Here is a 16,677-nt window from a genome sequence, read left to right as displayed (position 1 = left end):
GAAATATATATATATATTTTATATAAATATATATATATATTAAATATATATATATATTAAGAACCCCACTAACATAGAAATAAAGTTTGGGATGCAAATTTTTATATTTACCATCCCATGATGGCTTTACGTGAACTGGTAGTGTTTATATGGTTTTTTTTATTTAACCTTGCTGTGTTTGGGAGTCTCGTATATTATGCATATCATAATAATAATACATTCACACACTGGTGGAGGTAGCTACAGTTGTAGCCACAGCTGCCGGAATGAAACCGGAATGAACTATGAAACTATGCTTTGACAGCTTTTTAGTCAAAGTAAACTTTATTGTCATCTCCGCTATATCCAGTGACGAAGCTCCGGTTACATCAGTGCAAAAAACCTAACAAATATATATATAACTAAGGAATAAGAAAATAAATATACACTTAAGACTTAAGGTGATTTTAACTTTTATACCTATGTGTTACCCTAACATTATGGACAGCACACCCGCTTTTGCTGAGAATGAAACAGTGTGCTTTTCAGAGTTTCATTAAGACAGATAGTGACAGTTTCCATTTTCACTTCACTCACCATATGGCGCTCAACTCTCCGCTGATTACTTGCGTTATCTCGCACCACTTTAGTCGCAACCATTAGCTTACGGGGAGGGGTGTTCGTTCTTTTGTATCAATGTATCAACAACAAATAAACCTATTAACGAATTATTTTATGATGAAGGGATTTGAAACCTGTATCTGTTGAAAATAAAGTTGAAAAACATTAAGTTATTCAACCAAGTGAGTAATTACAAGTAAGTACCAACCCCTCCTCTGTGGTTTCGTCTTTTACCGGAAAGGTCCTTGTTTACAGCGCAGCTCTTGCTCCACGTTAGCATCGGTGATTTGACAAGAAGGAAACGGGATTTATTTTTATTTTTTTACTTTTAAAGCAGTTCGCAAAACTCGTTGAATTAATCTGTGGTACACTTCGACTGGCATGGTTGTTTGGAGGCGGAAAAGCTACCGACAAGGGCAGCAATGACAAGCTTGCTAACGTAGTGCTAAGGTTAGCCTGCTAGGCAACTGACGTTAGCTAACTTGTCACTAAGTGGTGCATCCAGTTTACTGAAACAGGTACCGGTATGTCAACTTAACTCTATAACAAGTACTCGTTTCTGTTTCATTACTGACAGGCACTCGCACTGCCACGTATCACGCCTGGCTTGCTTAGTTTATGACCTGAGTGGCTGCTCATAAAGAACGACCGCGGTCATGGGTGCGGAGAGCAGCGCGGTGCGGCGCTGCACCCTGGAGGAGCCGCTCCTGACTCTGCCCACCGGACCCACCATGTACTCGGCGGTGCTCCAGGATGGAAAGCCCGCTTCTGTGTTTGTTCACAAACGTGGCAATGAAGACAAAGTCAACAAAGCTGCCAAGGTGTGTAATTTCCAGATGTCGCTGCTCGCCTTTGCCGTCGCTCATGTGCATTATGCGTGGAAGTGTGCAGCCAGCACGCTGCCATGATCATGTTGGACACAAAGTACCGCTGCAGCGTTGAGACATTTTTACCAAACTTCTCCAGTCGGTTTTTTGTCTTTTCTAAAACAATGTAGAAAAAAAGTTCTTTAAAAAAGCGAATTAATGCATCACGTGTGATTGTGTGTGAAGTTGAGCTGTACACACAAAGTGTGTGATGTGGATGTAACATTTTAATTAAGAAAAAAAATTAACATGGTTTTGCGTAGTGGAAGAGCCCCCTCCAACTTCAGTATTCTCTGTTGTGACTAGAATTAAATAAGTGAAAGTATGAGTTTTGTGTCTTAACTGATGGGTAATTTAAAATACTAATTATTTGCAATTCTTACACCTGCTTAATCATCCACACATTTCACCCAGCACCTGAAGACACTGCGACACCCATGTCTACTGCGCTTCCTGTCCTGCTCAGTGCAGAATGGTGACATCCACCTGGTGACAGAGCCTGTGCAGCCCCTGCAGCTACTGCTAGACAGTCTCTCCCCAGAGGAAATTTGTGCAGGCATCTATGACCTCCTGCAGGCACTTGTTTTTCTGCATGAGAGGGTGAGTGTTTCTACAGTCTCTGCATGATTATATTGAAGCATGTGGAAAAACAAGGTAGATGGAGAAGGTGATTGACCCTTGGATGTCGTTCTGTTTGCATTAAACATGCATGCATATTCATGCAAGTTCCAAACTTGTCTTGCTCTTCCACCAGGGTAAGTCGAGCCACAACAACGTCTGTATTTCATCTGTATTTGTCAGTGATGATGGTCATTGGAAACTGGGAGGGATGGAGACTGTCTGCAAGTTCTCTGAAGCAACTCCTGAGGTAAGAAGTGCATTAAAGCCATGTGGGCAGTCATGTGAAAAAGAAAGTTTGAGAAGAATTCTTTACTGTCCTGTGGAAAAACTAAGTAAATATCATGATTCAGTAGCTTGTAGCTTTCTCAGTCTTTTACATCATAGTGAAAGAATATTGACCCACTCTTTGTACAACTCTTTTTACAACATTGTTTCAGTTCATTGAGGTTTGCAGGCATTGGCTTAGGAGATGATGTCAAATTTCAATTGATTTAAGGTCTAGACTTTGTTTTTGTTTGTTTGTTTGTTTGTTTGACAACTACTTGAAGTTTTAGCTGTTGGATAGAGTTGGTCTTTGGTACACAGAAAAGCTCATGGTTGACACAATGACAGCAAAGTGCCAAGGTCATGTGGTTGCAGAGCAAGCCAAAATCATCATCCCTCCACCACTGTGCTTAAAAGTTGGTTTGAGGTGTTTGTGCTGATGAGCTGTTTTTAATTTTTGCTTGATGCGGTTCTGTGCATTATAGCTAACCATTTCCACTTTGATATCATGTAGCCAAAGCACATACCGTAAATCCCGGACTACAGAGCACACCTGATTAAAAGCCGCATGCTCTAATTTTAGAAAGAACATAAATTTTGTACTTGTACAGGCCGCACTGGATTTTAAGCCGTATGCGTTTCACTTCTAATAGGAGATATTTACACAGAAATATTACACGTGAGGATTAATCCGTAAGGTAACATAAACATGGTAACATACAAAAATACATACTGCAAATACTTTCTTTCCTTGAACAGCGCCTGTAACGTGGCTACCTTTAAGTATTTTACGTACGTATCGGTAACACACAAATTACGTTGCTTATGGTTTTTTTACGGAACAGTGCACAAACAACATTATGTCTCTTAACAACCGGTAAAAATATATACAGTATATATATTACTTATCAATTTTATTGGTCTACTGTTACCAGGCAAAATGTTTTTGGCTGAATGAAAAACAATATGCATTAGCTGCACGTCAGTATAAGCCACAGTGTTCACAGTGTGGGGGAAAAAGTAGCGACTTATGACCCGAAAACTACGGTAATACTGGTTAAGCTGTTTTCTAATCGTACTGTCATAACATGCTAACTGATATTTGAGAAAACATTTTGTATGACTGTAATACCACAATTCAGTCCGTGTGTGTTCACTCAACTCAAAGATTTATCCAAACATTGAGCTATTTTTCTTGCAATGTATATACAGTTCAGCAGTTTTAATGCACTTTTTTTTTTTAGACTGTTTGAAGACTCACTCTGTAAAATATCAGGTTTATCTTAAATGTTGGCTATTCCTAAACTCCTTAGTTCCTCACAAGCATCCAGAATGCAAGAGAGGCCAGCTATATTCCTCCAGAAGAGCAGGTAAGCAGGTTAAAGTTAATGATTGACAAGAAGAACTTCCCACTGTGTTGACAGGTTTTCAAGAAATGTTTTCTTGACAGGTGGAGGGTTTTAAAATCCTTCCTGATAAACATGCTCACTCTCGGGACTGTTACTCTTTTGGGATGATGGTGGAGTCTCTTATTCCCCTCCTTAATGGCTATGGTAAGGAGAGGTGACCTTGAATATCACATTTCATTTTTTCAGGTTTAACCTGCATGTACATTATCATATGCTTGCACTGTTGTTTTCAGTGTCACAGGAGCTTGCTGCCAGCCTGACAAAAACACTGCAGACAGGCCTGCTGAACTCTGACCCCATGTCGCGGCCGCCACTCAGTTCCTTGCTCACCAATGACTTTTTCAGGTTTGATTTGTAGTTATCATTAAATACTCAGAATGATTTTTTTAAGCAAACATTATTTTTCTGTGAACAGGAATGACTTTCTGGAAGTGATGAATTTTCTGAACAGTCTCACCCTAAAGACAGAAGAAGAGAAGAATGAATTCTTTAAGTAAGAAATAATGTAGTGATCTTGTTACATGTTATATGTGGACTTTTTTCACAGATAGAATTTTCTTTAACTTGTATTATGGTGTATATATTCTCCTTACGTAGTGTTTTGGTTTTATGTTTTTTAGGTTTCTTCTAGACCGAGTCCAGAACCTCCCTGAAGAGTTGATAGCTACACGCCTTGCTCCCAAACTCCTTAACTCTCTCGTTTTTGCAGAACCCATGGCTGTAAAAAGCTTCCTGCCTCATCTTTTAAGGCCAAAGAAAGGTGAGGTTGCATTTGAACAAAAATTGGCTTCTGATAACCAGATCTTCTAATCCCATTTTCTGAGAGAAAGCCAGAACTTAGTATTTGCCTGACAGGCACAAATGTTTTATGAAACTTTTTTTATTTCACCTTTGTGGACAGATAACAGTGGTGGTGGTAGCAGTGAAGATTGCCTGCTGTCTATGTCCCTTTACCGTAAGCATGTGATTCCTCAGCTTCTTGAACTCTACAAGGTCAATGAGGAACATGTCCGAATTGTGCTGCTGACCCACATCCACCTTTACGCTGAGTTTTTCTCCCACGATGAACTCAAAAACCAGATCCTACCTCAGGTGGGGTGTTACTTTAGAAACAAACTTTTTTGTTGTTCTTCTTGTTGTCAAAAAAACGAAGACAGTTGAAGCTGAAATGTTCAGTATTTTGGAAAATGTTAAACCAATAAACAATTTTTTTTTTTCTTTAGTCTTACTTAAGAAGCACCAGACGGGGAGATTAGGTAATAGCTTAAACAGGGTGAAACAGGCAACCCCAGAAATTGTAACCAATTTAATAATGATAATAATAATAATAATGTATACTTTAATGATCCCCGTGGGGAAATTCCTCTCTGCATTTAACCCATTCACTCAGTGCAGTGGACAGCCATTGGGCGCCCGGGGAGCAGTGTGTAGGGACAGTACCTTGCTCAGGGGTACCTCAGGGTAGCTGTTCAGGGGAATCGAACCCCCGACCTTCCAATCACAGAGCCACCACTTTTATCACACCAATTTTATCTAATGTCTAAAGCTTGAGAACAAAATTCAAATGAAACTATCTCTTAAGTATATTATCTTGTCTATTACTCTCTTTAGGTTTTGTTAGGAATGAGAGACACCAATGATTCTCTGGTTGCCATGACGCTGCAGAGTCTGGCGGTGTTGGTGCCCTTGCTCGGGGCTCAGGTGGTTGTTGGTGGAGAGAGAACCAAGGTCTTTAAACGCACTACACCTAACTTTACCAAGTCTACAGAAGTGACCCCTGAAAGTAAGCAACACTGTCTATAAATGTCAATGAAAGCACCTCTATCTAAATAATAACTAAACAGTGCAAGACAGCACAAGTCTTGTGTTGCGATAACTAATTTATTAAAATTTTATGTCTTAATTTTTTTGGATAAAGACACTTTTTGTAGTTATGCCTCTGCAAACCACTGCAGTGGATTTTAAATCAAACAGTCGGCTGCAGATTTTCAGCTTTTCCAAAAGTATTGCATAAACTGTTTAGTAATTACTGGAATATTAAATGTCGACAATTTTCAGAGGCTCAAAAGTAACTGGACAAACTAAAACTGCAGTAATTTTAAATATAAGAGTTTGTTTTTGTAACTGGACAAAAATCCTTTTGCAGTCAATTACTGCATAAAGTCTAGAATCCGCGAACATCATCAGATGCTGTGTTTCCTCCCGTGAGATGCTCTGCTAGGTTTTATTGGAGCTGCCTGCGGTGCCTGGTTGTTTGTGGGTCTCCCTGCAATCAGTTTTGTTTTCAGTCTTCATGCTGTGTTCCGTTGGGATTAGACTGATTAGACTGACTTGGCCACTTAATGTTATCTTTGCCTTGAGATAATCTTGCGTTGTTTCAGCATCATGCTTTGAGCCATTATCCATTTGCATTGTGAGGTATCTCTATTTTCAGATGTGTGAGTGATGACGTGGCCACTTAACACGTTTTTGCTATTTCACAGATAGGTTTGTTTTGGTTTTAAGCCTAATGATGGCTTCCTTTACTTTTATCAGTATTTATTTGGATCTCATATTGAGAATTTCAAAGGAAAAACTACAAAATGCAACACTTGAGATTATCTCCTATCTCTTATCTGCTTAATTTGTCACAAAATAATGAGAAAACAGGCCTCACTTGGCCATGAAATTGGTTGTTAGTCAATTGTCCTGTTACTTTTGAACCTCTGAAAGTGGGGGATCGTTTAAAAACAGATGCAATTTGTAAACAGCTAATTTAATACTTTAGTTAAACCCCTTGAATTAAAGGTGAAAACCTTCAGCACTTCAGTTGCATGAAAAAAGACTGCAGTGGTGTATAGAAGCAAAATTATTTAAAATGTGACTGTCCAAAACCTTCTGGACCTAACTGTATATAGAGTACATTTACATTATTGATACCGTATATCAAATAAACTGAGGCTTTTGTTGTTTGTTTTTTTTGAGAATTTAGCTATACCATATAAAAGGGGTGCACAGAACCTGATTGTGCATTAAAGGTCTGGCATCATACAGAGCTTACTAAATAAAAACCTTAAATAAAATGCTTTATTTTACAAGTAATCTTTAAAAATCAACCAGGAACCATTACAAGAACATTTTATATGCTGGAAGCATTCCTGCAGCAGTGTGTAGTAGTAAATCGGTCCTAGCATGCCGTGAGCATTATTGTCTCGTCCAAAGAAGATTACTAGTTTAGTCAGACTACCAGTTCAAACTAGAAAATCTGGATTTGGAAATTGAAATGTCACTCTAGTAATCCTTTAAGAACTACAGTCAAGTGAGCTACTCTCATCTTACTTTACTTTTATTCTTTAGCCTCACCTGTCCATATAGTTGGAAGTTTCCACCCTCAGATGGCCCAACCCTCCAAAGTGCTGAATTTATTCCCTAGACCATCAGGGACTGAAGGCTTAGTCCTCGGTCACACGGGTAGCAAGACACCAAGGGTTATCAAGCCAGTATCGGGTAAGAAACTCCCTTCATAATATTAATTCAAATGAATTTGTTCATTTATTTAAGGTCCATTGCATATTATTTTTATTTTTTGTATATTCCAGATGTTAGTAGAAAGATGTCTCTGCCTTTGAATGGCTTTCATCAGGACAGTGAGATGGACCAACTTTCTTCTAGCCCAGAGCAGACTGACAGACTAGAAGGCACTGTGGAAGACTGGCCTGACTGGAGTGACCCTGATAGTGAGAATAGAGATGGGCATTCGGTCCAGATCCACATACAGGCCTCAAAGGGCGTAGATCCAGTTAGCAGCCTGGCAATCACACATCAGAACACAGATGAGGAGCCGTGGGATGACTTTGAGGACACTGAACCTACCTCTGATCTCTCCCCCACAGCTCCTTTATCAGACTCAGTCATCCCTGCACCACCCAAAGGGGGCGCTGCTTCCCCATCTTCGAAACATGGTCCTGAACCACTGAGACTGGGTTCCTCTAAACCCCTTAAGTTGAGCTCAACACTGCGGCAGTCAACAAAGACAGAGGCCACTTCCTTATGGGACAATAGCTGGGCTCAAGAGAAAAGGAACTCTCAGAAATCACATAACCGCTTAAACCCCCAGTCCAAACCTACAGTGCCACAAAAAAGTAGTTCAGTAGGTCTGGGGGAGGAGTTTACTATAAGGGTGAAGACAAAGGTACAGCAAGACCCAGAGCTGGATTTGTTTGCAGACATGGTGCCGGACATCAAGTTGTCATCTCCAGCAGTGCTGTCACTACAAGAGACTGGCAAGCGTGAAGCAGAACTGTCCACAGCATCTTCTGATAACACTAAACCTCTGCAGGTCGATTCATCCATCGATACTTTAACATTCACTGCCAAGTTTGCAGCAGTTGACCTGACTGAGGTGAGTGTCTGGTGAAAAGATGTTTTATATACTTTAATATATTGGTTCTCAGTCACAGCTGCCTAGCTGCCTGGGATTACCCTGATTTCTGAAATCTTGATTATGTTATACTTAATGCTGGTAAAATAAGTATTGAACATGTCACCAGTTTCCTAAGTAAATATATTTCTAAAGGTGCTGTTAAGATGAAATTCTCACCAGATGTCAATGACAACCCGTCCAGTCCACACACGCAAAGAAATCAAACCATAGATCTCCGTAAAATAATGAGACAGGGAAAAAGTATTGCTGATATGAAGAAAAGAAGGCACACAACAGGGTGCTCCCCACACGATTTCAGACAGCGGACTGAAAATAATTATCAGTAGAGTTTTCCAAGAGCCAAGGACCGCTTGTGTAGAGCTACAGAAAAACATGGAATTAGCAGATACCACTCAGTATCACCCCAAAACGTGTTATAGGCGCGCCGGTCCATCATGTTCATTTCTCACTTTGCCTCTCCAAACAATGAAATGGACACGTGTGCAGAAGTTGCATTACCAGCAGGGGGATATAATATATTTAAAGTTACAAAGTTGGTAATGAGCAAAAAAATGTATTAGTACATTCAAGGTCCTTAATTGTCAGAATCAATTAAGATAGGCGCCTGTGTAAGTATATGCAAATGTGTTAATGTCTGTTTAAACACTTTCCCGTGGTTATTTCCATGCTGGCTTGAAATAAAATATCTCCCTCTGCTTTTACTGCAGAAGCTTCAATTTGTACATGCGTGTACATTTCACGTTTTGGAGAGCAAAGCGTGAAATGGCCAGTGTGTCTATTACATGCTTTGCCCTGATATCGGATTGCGGGAACAATTGTTTATAAGTATTGTACTCGACCACCGTGGACTGTATGCACACTCACCACGCCATAATCTCATTTCTGAAGAAAAAGCATGTTGAAGCAAATTTAAAGTTTGCTGAACAACATTTAGACAAGCCTGGGAAACAATAGGAGAATATATTCTGGCCATGTTTGGAAGACAAAAGGTGTTGCATATCATGCCAAAAGTGAAGTTTGGAGATGGGAGCGTCATGGTGTGGGGCTGTTTTTTAGCATTCAGCATGGGCAGCTTTGTGTAACTGAAGGAAGTATGAATGGGGAAAATGCACTGAGATAAAAACCTGCTGCCATCTGCCAGGATGATGAAGATGAAATGAGGGTGTCCAGCAAGACAATGATCCCAAAGACTGTCAAGGAAACTCAACTGGTTTCAGAGAAAGAAAATAAAGCTGCTAGAATGTCCCAGCCAGTCACCTGATGTGAATCCCCTTGAAAATCTATGGAAATGATGCTGTTTTTGTGCTTTCTATTCCCTTGCCATCTGTTATGTCATATGTAGCACCAGGGTCTCGGAGGAATGTTGCCTCGTTTCACTCTGTACTGTACGACTGTCCATGGTTAAAATGACAATAAAAGCGACTTGACTTAAAAGAACTAAAGCTCAGAGTTCATAGAAGGGGCCTAAAGAACCTGGAAGAATGTTTGTGTGGAAGAATGGACCAAAATCACGTGCGAAGTATTCAATACTTCCCTGTCATTTCTCAGTATGGATTGGATGAGTTGTTATCGATAACTGGTGAGAATTTCATGTCAGTAGCACCTTCAGAAATATTTAGTTAGAAAATTGGCGACGTATTCAACACTTATTTTACCCGCTGTATGTGAAGCACCATCTGTGTACAATCAGTTATAAGGTATGACTCTGTTTCTTCATTTCACTGTTTTTGAAGGCCTTGTTGGTTTGTAGAACTTTTAGAAATGCAGACTGTAACAAGCCTGAAAACACAGGCTCGTTAGGCTTGGGGTGGCTGTGGCTCAGGTGGTAGAGCAGATCAGCTACTGCCTGGAAGGGTTGGTGGTTCAATCCTTCCCCAGTCTGCATGCCAAGTATCCTTGGGCAAGATACTAACCCCAAGTTGCTCTCCGATGCGTCCATCGGAGTGTGAATGTGTGCGAATGCTTAGATTGCACTTAAGAAGGAAGTGCTTGTCTGAGTGGGGGTGAATGAGGCATGTTGTATACAGCGCTTTGAGTACTCTGGGAGAGTAGATAAGCGCTGTATAAGAATCCATCCATTTACAACTAGATGTTTTGTTTTTTCCACTAACAAATTTTACTTTGAATTATCTAGTGATGGTAGGTTCCAACATGACTTGAAATTCTTTTGGCAGTTACACTTCTGTGTATAACTTTGGAAATTACTGCAACCTGTAACCATTTAACACAGCTGCCATGATTTTGAAGAACCTACAAGCCAGAAGACACAGAAGAGATACAAATGCATGTCTAACTTTAAAAATACTGACGGCCACAAGTGTTACCTCTCAGCTTGCAAGTTGATGCACATACAGTATAAAATTCAAAATCCAAGGTGATTTTCAGAAAAACTGACCTCTGACCTTGAATTTAAGGTAACTGAGATTAACTTTTTTCAAGATTTTTAGTAGATGCACCTACTGTATGAATTTGAAAATCCTGTCCCCTCATTCTCATTCACAAACATGGGTGCCCATGCCACCTGCCCACTGTGGGGACAGTAGCCCATTAGCCTTTAACAGCTGAGGGGTAAAAAGTGACCGTCAATGACAATCAATGAGAATTAAGAATTTCCCACTATTGTAAATATTTTTCCCAGTGGATGATTGCACCTTTTCCTTTGCTTCTTTTCTCTCAAAGACTGAACCAGATGGCTGGGGAGATGAAGATGACCTGAACTGGGAGGATAACGCCTGGTGATTACGTTTGATCCATTACTTCCATCTGCAGTAAAAGACTTGACCACTGGAAAACTGAAACCCATGCACCACATCTGGAGTGCCAACAGACCAGTAAACTGGAAGTAGTTTCTCATTTAACATGATGCAGTAGGGATGGTAATGCCAGGGATGGGCTAAGGCTTTTTATGTTATGTTGATTTTGTCATTTTTAATAATGAGAACTTTCTTTTAAACTGGAACAATCAGCTCTTCATCAGATGGTGCTAGACTTGGACAAAATAAGCCATTTATAATTTGCCAATCAGAGGTGAATGTAATCCTGTTTCATCTGCTCTACTCCCTTTTTTTTTTTTTTTTTTTATGGGTTATTTTCACTAGTGGCATAAAGAAACGTTTCGGAGATACTGGGTCTTCCCAAAAAGAGTCAGTTTGATTAACTGAAGGCTTGCACTTTGAATGAATGTGAAATCAGAATTGCATAATTTATTAGTAGCTTTTGGGTTGATGGTGAAATAAAGTAAAACTTACTGTATCAAATGTGTTTACTGTTGTTTTACAGTACAATATTTCATACACAGGAAAGACGATCGACGCTATATCTAAAAGAAATGAAATGCTTCAAGTTTCAGAAACAGGTTTAATAAAAAAAAAGAACAAATATTAACATTTTTTTAAAAAGAGAGAGAAACCATTTTCAATAGCAGCAAAAGTTGTGGGGACTTTGTGGGTTTTCCATACAGAAAGTTTTTCATCTCAGGGTGTTTTCTATCTTGAGCTGCTGGGTCTGACTGTAGTGATGTGGGTTAGGAGAGTCTGGAGCTCCTGTAGTCTGGAGTCCAGCCACTGTGGAGGTGGTGCACTACTGTTAGTTTTACCATCAGTGAGAGCCTGAAGGGCTTTTAAAGCACTCTCAGCTGTCTGGATATAGCGGCTGTATTCCTGCTCTGCGCTGTTCTCCTGTCGAGCTCTCTTAGGGCATGGCTGAGAGGGATGAATAGTTAAAGAAAAAGATAAAGGTCTTGTTAATTAAACTGTTATTTATATAACATGATTCATGTTCTATAGTACTTCATAGGACACAGTTTGAACCTGGAGCAAAATCTTGTGATGAAAATATCAAAAACACAAATCTTACCCACTACCATATTTATGAATATCTGACAAAGCTGACTTCCAATCAAACAGTCACATTGAAGTTGGATGCGTTCACTCAAATCTTTTACTGCTAAACAAAGTATTTGGTTTTTTATGCTTAGCAAAATAAAAGTGATTCTGATCATCTCTGACATCTAATAAAATATGAGAATCCAGGCTGCTTTTGTGCAATGTGCACTGGTAGCTTTAAATTAATATAAGCCAGCTACTACTAATATGAAACGTGTATGTGAGACAAGACTGTGCATGAACATGCATATTCAGAAACACTGAATACATTTCAAGTTGATTAAACTAACCTCTGAGTCTGGAACAACTTCAGAAGGTGGTTTGCTGAAAGGCTTTTCTTTGCTACACTCCAGCTTCTCATTGTGTTGCTTGATGTGTTGTGTCTCATGTTTGAGCCTCTCCAGCCGTAACTCATTGCCTTCCTGCGCATTCACCGTCTGCAGCAAAAGAAATGACGACTTCACCATGCTTCGTTTTTATATACATGTTCATGAACAAATAATAGATTTCCCTTACCTTGCTAAGATAATTAACCACTTTGGTTTTGGTTTCTTCGACACTCAAACTCTGAGAGATTACTTCTTCGTAGTTTGTATTCTTTGACGTCAGAAGGATATATCAAGGTTACGTTTAAGCTTCAACAGTGTATGAATTTAATGTAATATGAAAATTATGTTAGACTTATAAATTAATACCTCTGCAAATTGAGAAAAGGCCTCCAGGGTGTGCTGGTGCAACAGCCAGGACTCGTCAGCCAAAAGGACTCCAAACAGGCCACTCAGCCTCGGAAGAATTTGACTCTGGAACCAAAACGGATCATAACTGAGAAAATGCTTAATTTGTTTCTATTATTTTTATTTTAAGAAAATAAAAATGGTTATTATCATTTGCTTCTTATCACGAACTTTCCTTTATACAACAAAATGTGTGTATCTATCTATCTTGCAGGCTCACAGCTTTAGGAGCAACTATAAGCAACAACAGTAGGCTAAAGAAGACAATAGAAAGACAAGTAAACCAAAATTAAAATCATCATTTGTAAAAAGTCTTTTATCACCTGGCTGTCAGGAGGGACAAAAATCTTCCCCAGAGAGCAGAGAAACTCCAAAGCAGCCAGCAGGAACCAATCTGCACACTTCTGAGAAACCACAGCATCCAGACACACCAGAGCCTGGGATAACACACACACAGAGACACACACATCAATAAATTTATTCTGCCCTCTTTAAATGTTAACGTGACGGCCAACAACGCACCTGACAAATCACGTGAGGTTCAATGTGCTTCACTAAAATGGCCGACAGTGACAAGAGAAGCTGCAGCGTCCACTGGAGCACAGGGTGGGTCTGCAACTACAGCATGGCGGGTTACAGTTTACTGGTCTTGCATCTTCTCATTTACTCCACCTGTTTGTGCGTGTACTGTTTGCTACCTGGTCTGGACTCATTCGTAACCAGAGCTGTGTGACCATCCTCACAGAAGACAACACACACGGCTCTTCGGGAGAGGACTGGCCTCGAACCACCGATAGGAGAGACATCAGCACTGCATTCTGGTAACAGGAGGAACTTTGTAAATTCACACAAGATTATGTTTTCATGGACTGATCAGTAATAAAAACAACCATTAACCATTCTGAGTTAATCTCAGCTGCGTAACTATTACTCACTGGAAGCTCTGAGTTCATAGGCCAACAATGGAAAGGTCACTAACAGTCTATTGCAGGAAAAAGGTTATCACAGTCCAAACATCATTTATTGCTGATATTTATAATCAAGCTGCCATCGTCACAGCACAAGTACAAACGAGGCTGCAGCCTTAATGTTTGTACATCAAATAACTCTGTCTTTGTTGCATGCAAGGCTATAATAATAAGGATGAATGAGTGCAAGTTTATTTTTGACTTTTGTTTTGTCCTTTGCACAAACAATAAAAGGCCTTCACTTGATAAAACCATGCTAAAAAGATTCAGCGATGGGGTGTAAGACTCCCATTACATCCCACTGCTAAGGTTGTCCTTACCACTTTGTCGACTTGTCCCAGTTTGTATCCTCCATTCTGCCAGTCAGCCAGCACTTTTTGAGTTAAACCAGTGATTTCTGTCACTACTTGCCGGCAGATGTCCTGAGAAAGAGCTCTGAGGAGAACATGGTGCCAAACTTGAAGGTTTTCCATCTCAGAGGGTGGAAAATGTGACACCAGTTCCATCTGTGAAAATAAATACATAAGATTATGGGAGAAGACATTATTTATTAAGATTATTTTTTTATTCATTGAAGTTGTTTCTATTGATTTCTTAAGCATCATCTAAACCCAGAAAATGGCACTCTACTCCAAATTACATGAAAGGTACAAGGATTCACTTGTACACAGGGACTACATCTTAATTCGACTGAATGTGGGACTTCAATTACAAACTCATATGTGAGAATGTTGCTCATCACTCCGGTAACGCATCAGTGCTGCTCTGCTGTCCAGCATTTTACATGTTTGTCTTTGCCTCTAATTGGCCCCAATAAGAAAAAACACCAGCTTTTCAACCATTTTAATGTTTAAATATGAATCCATGTATTTCATTATTTGTAAATTAAGCAAAAGCCTTTGTGTGATTTACTTTAATACAGTGTGGGCTGACTCTCTAGCATAATTCATATTTCCCTGAAATCTTTCCCCACTGCTCCTGGGGATTCTAACCTGATGGTTCGGCGTCATAAGAAAAACCATGCGTTTTAACAGCGTGCCCAGATGTGATGACTGGTAACAATCGGTGGCACATGCTTTCACCTGAAAGAGAAGAAGGGGAGCAGCAGGGAGGGGTGATGAACAGCTGAGTGAAAGCACCAAAACAAACAGGTAAGAGAAAGGTTAGCCTGTGACGTCCAGCTTAATCTGACAATCTGCCTGTTTAAACTGAGACATTATTTTTTGAGGAGTGATGCATGAGACAAAGACTGAGAGGGGCTGTCGGGCCATAGTTAAAGTATTTTAGAGACTCTCCAAACTAATGAAGGCAAGATTCAGATGTAGGATTACACTCCTAATCTTGTGTGTTCTTTTCCTTTACCGCAACTGCATTTAGATCTGTGCACTACTGAAAGTGACACATGAATTATTATGATTGAATTAATTAATAATTGTTATTATTATCAGCTCCAATCTATTTCATTAGTTTCAAAATGTTGTGAAGTACTGTCTACTGTGACGTCTCACTTTCAAATCAATATGTTTGTGCGTTGTGCATTTTGCCGGTCTCTACGTACCAGTTGAGCAATAAGGAGGACATGATGTAGGCAAAGCTCTGCTGTCCCATACCTGTCAGCACAGATTTAAAAGACCAAAAAAAAAGCATTTGATTCAATTAATAAACAAAATCTTCACAAGCAATATCTGAAATTAGTCTAAAGGTCCCTCACAGCAAAACAAAAAGACCCAAAAAGTAACATTACTCTTCATTCTCACCGTGCTGTAAAGCACCAAACATCTGCTGCCAACACAGCTGTTTGAGTATCAGCCTGAAGTACAGCGTCAACCAAGCAACATTCCTGAGAAGAGGAAATAAAGAAGAGGGGAAGTCAGATAAACCGGAGAAGAGTGGGAAAATTGAAAAAAAAAACAAAAACAAAAAACACGCATAATACTGAGCTATCACAGAAACACGAAAGAATAACAAGCTTTTAATCAAGGGAAATCCTGCAGTGACACACTGCTAATGGTCACCACCACACAACCTAATAATGTATTTTCAGTCTTTAACAGTGATTAATATAAAGATCTTATGATCACATAATGTTTTAGAATAAAAATTAGTTTAAATACGAATCCTTTTATTTGGCAATTTATTCTATTTTACTTTATTTTTATGTATACTGTAAAAGTAGATCTATTGCTGTATATTATTGTTAGTATGTTTAAATATAAATACTTGGCACAATCACCCATTTAGAAATTGTTGTGTATGGTCTGGGGTCAGGTTAGGTTCAAGTGAGGCTTTGTCCTGATTGGATACTTTCTGAAATCTTTCTTCTTGACCAAGCTAATAACGTCCTTGTTGTTTGCGAGTACTGCACCCACAGTTCAAGTAAGTTCTGTTTGTATTAAACATGTTGATATTTTGACAGAAGCAGCTTGTATAAACCGTGGTGCAGGAGGTTGGGAAGCGCATCTTTAACCGGAAGGTCGCCAGTTTGATCCCCGGGCTCTCTGTCCTGGTTGTTGTGTCCTTGGGCAAGATACTTTACCCTACTGGTGTTGGCCAGAGGGGCCGATGGCAGCTGTGGCTACAACTGTAGCTACCTCCACCAGTGTGTGAATGTGAGAGTGAATGAACAGTGGAATTGTACAGCGCTTTGGGTACCTTGAAAAGCGCTATATAAATGCAATCCATTATTATTATAAATAACATATTTCACTCCTTGGCAGAGGCTGGGTTTGATTTATTCCCAGGACTACCGGATGGAGATTAAAATGATACAATCATGGTATCATCTGTCAATTCTAAGGTTCTATATATCAGTGCATAGCAAACATAATTTTGGTCCTTAGAATGTCTTATTACCTGTGGTTTGTTTTGTTCTCTCTCTCACACACACACACACACACACACACACACA

The 16,677-nt window shown here is 39.6% G+C and overlaps 2 protein-coding genes across 3 annotated transcripts in view; one reads left to right on the top strand and one right to left on the bottom strand.

Moving 5' to 3' along the window:
• Nucleotides 1-812: 812 nt before the first annotated feature.
• scyl3 (SCY1-like, kinase-like 3) lies at nt 813-11,440 on the top strand. Its single transcript, XM_005920865.3, has 14 exons — nt 813-1,050; nt 1,178-1,421; nt 1,881-2,066; nt 2,221-2,334; nt 3,665-3,721; nt 3,802-3,904; nt 3,994-4,105; nt 4,176-4,253; nt 4,381-4,520; nt 4,662-4,852; nt 5,372-5,543; nt 7,097-7,246; nt 7,339-8,141; nt 10,863-11,440. Exons 2-14 carry the CDS (start codon nt 1,257-1,259, stop codon nt 10,920-10,922), a joined length of 2,331 nt encoding a protein of 776 aa, XP_005920927.1. The 5' UTR covers nt 813-1,050; nt 1,178-1,256; the 3' UTR covers nt 10,923-11,440.
• Nucleotides 11,235-16,677, bottom strand: part of cunh1orf112 (chromosome unknown C1orf112 homolog) — a 12,155-nt gene continuing 6,712 nt past the window's right edge. For both annotated transcript variants that reach the window (XM_005920864.3, XM_005920863.3), the window contains 11 exons: nt 15,527-15,609; nt 15,328-15,379; nt 14,762-14,851; nt 14,090-14,275; nt 13,500-13,619; nt 13,324-13,419; nt 13,125-13,238; nt 12,763-12,867; nt 12,584-12,664; nt 12,358-12,504; nt 11,235-11,884 (listed from right to left, as the gene is read on the bottom strand). In XM_005920864.3, coding sequence (XP_005920926.1) covers nt 11,669-11,884; nt 12,358-12,504; nt 12,584-12,664; nt 12,763-12,867; nt 13,125-13,238; nt 13,324-13,419; nt 13,500-13,619; nt 14,090-14,275; nt 14,762-14,851; nt 15,328-15,379; nt 15,527-15,609 — 1,290 coding nt within the window. In that variant the 3' untranslated portion in view covers nt 11,235-11,668. The remainder of the gene's footprint in view (nt 11,885-12,357; nt 12,505-12,583; nt 12,665-12,762; nt 12,868-13,124; nt 13,239-13,323; nt 13,420-13,499; nt 13,620-14,089; nt 14,276-14,761; nt 14,852-15,327; nt 15,380-15,526; nt 15,610-16,677) is intronic.

The sequence above is a fragment of the Haplochromis burtoni genome, unplaced genomic scaffold (assembly GCF_018398535.1).
Source record: "Haplochromis burtoni strain Fernald_Lab_line unplaced genomic scaffold, NCSU_Asbu1 Contig_42, whole genome shotgun sequence".
Taxonomy (NCBI): Eukaryota; Metazoa; Chordata; class Actinopteri; order Cichliformes; family Cichlidae; genus Haplochromis; species Haplochromis burtoni.
Note: the sequence above shows the minus strand (reverse complement) of the source record. Positions and strands in the feature narration are given on the sequence as shown.

What these genes read in the sequence shown, in the direction of transcription:
- scyl3 (XM_005920865.3), top strand. Translation starts at nt 1,257, where the DNA reads ATGGGTGCGGAGAGCAGCGCGGTGCGGCGCTGCACCCTGGAGGAGCCG. An exon ending in TCCCCTCCTTAATGGCTATG is followed by an intron (nt 3,905 to 3,993) that starts GTAAGGAGAGGT and finishes TGTTGTTTTCAG; the next exon opens with TGTCACAGGAGCTTGCTGCC. An exon ending in AAAACCAGATCCTACCTCAG is followed by an intron (nt 4,853 to 5,371) that starts GTGGGGTGTTAC and finishes TACTCTCTTTAG; the next exon opens with GTTTTGTTAGGAATGAGAGA.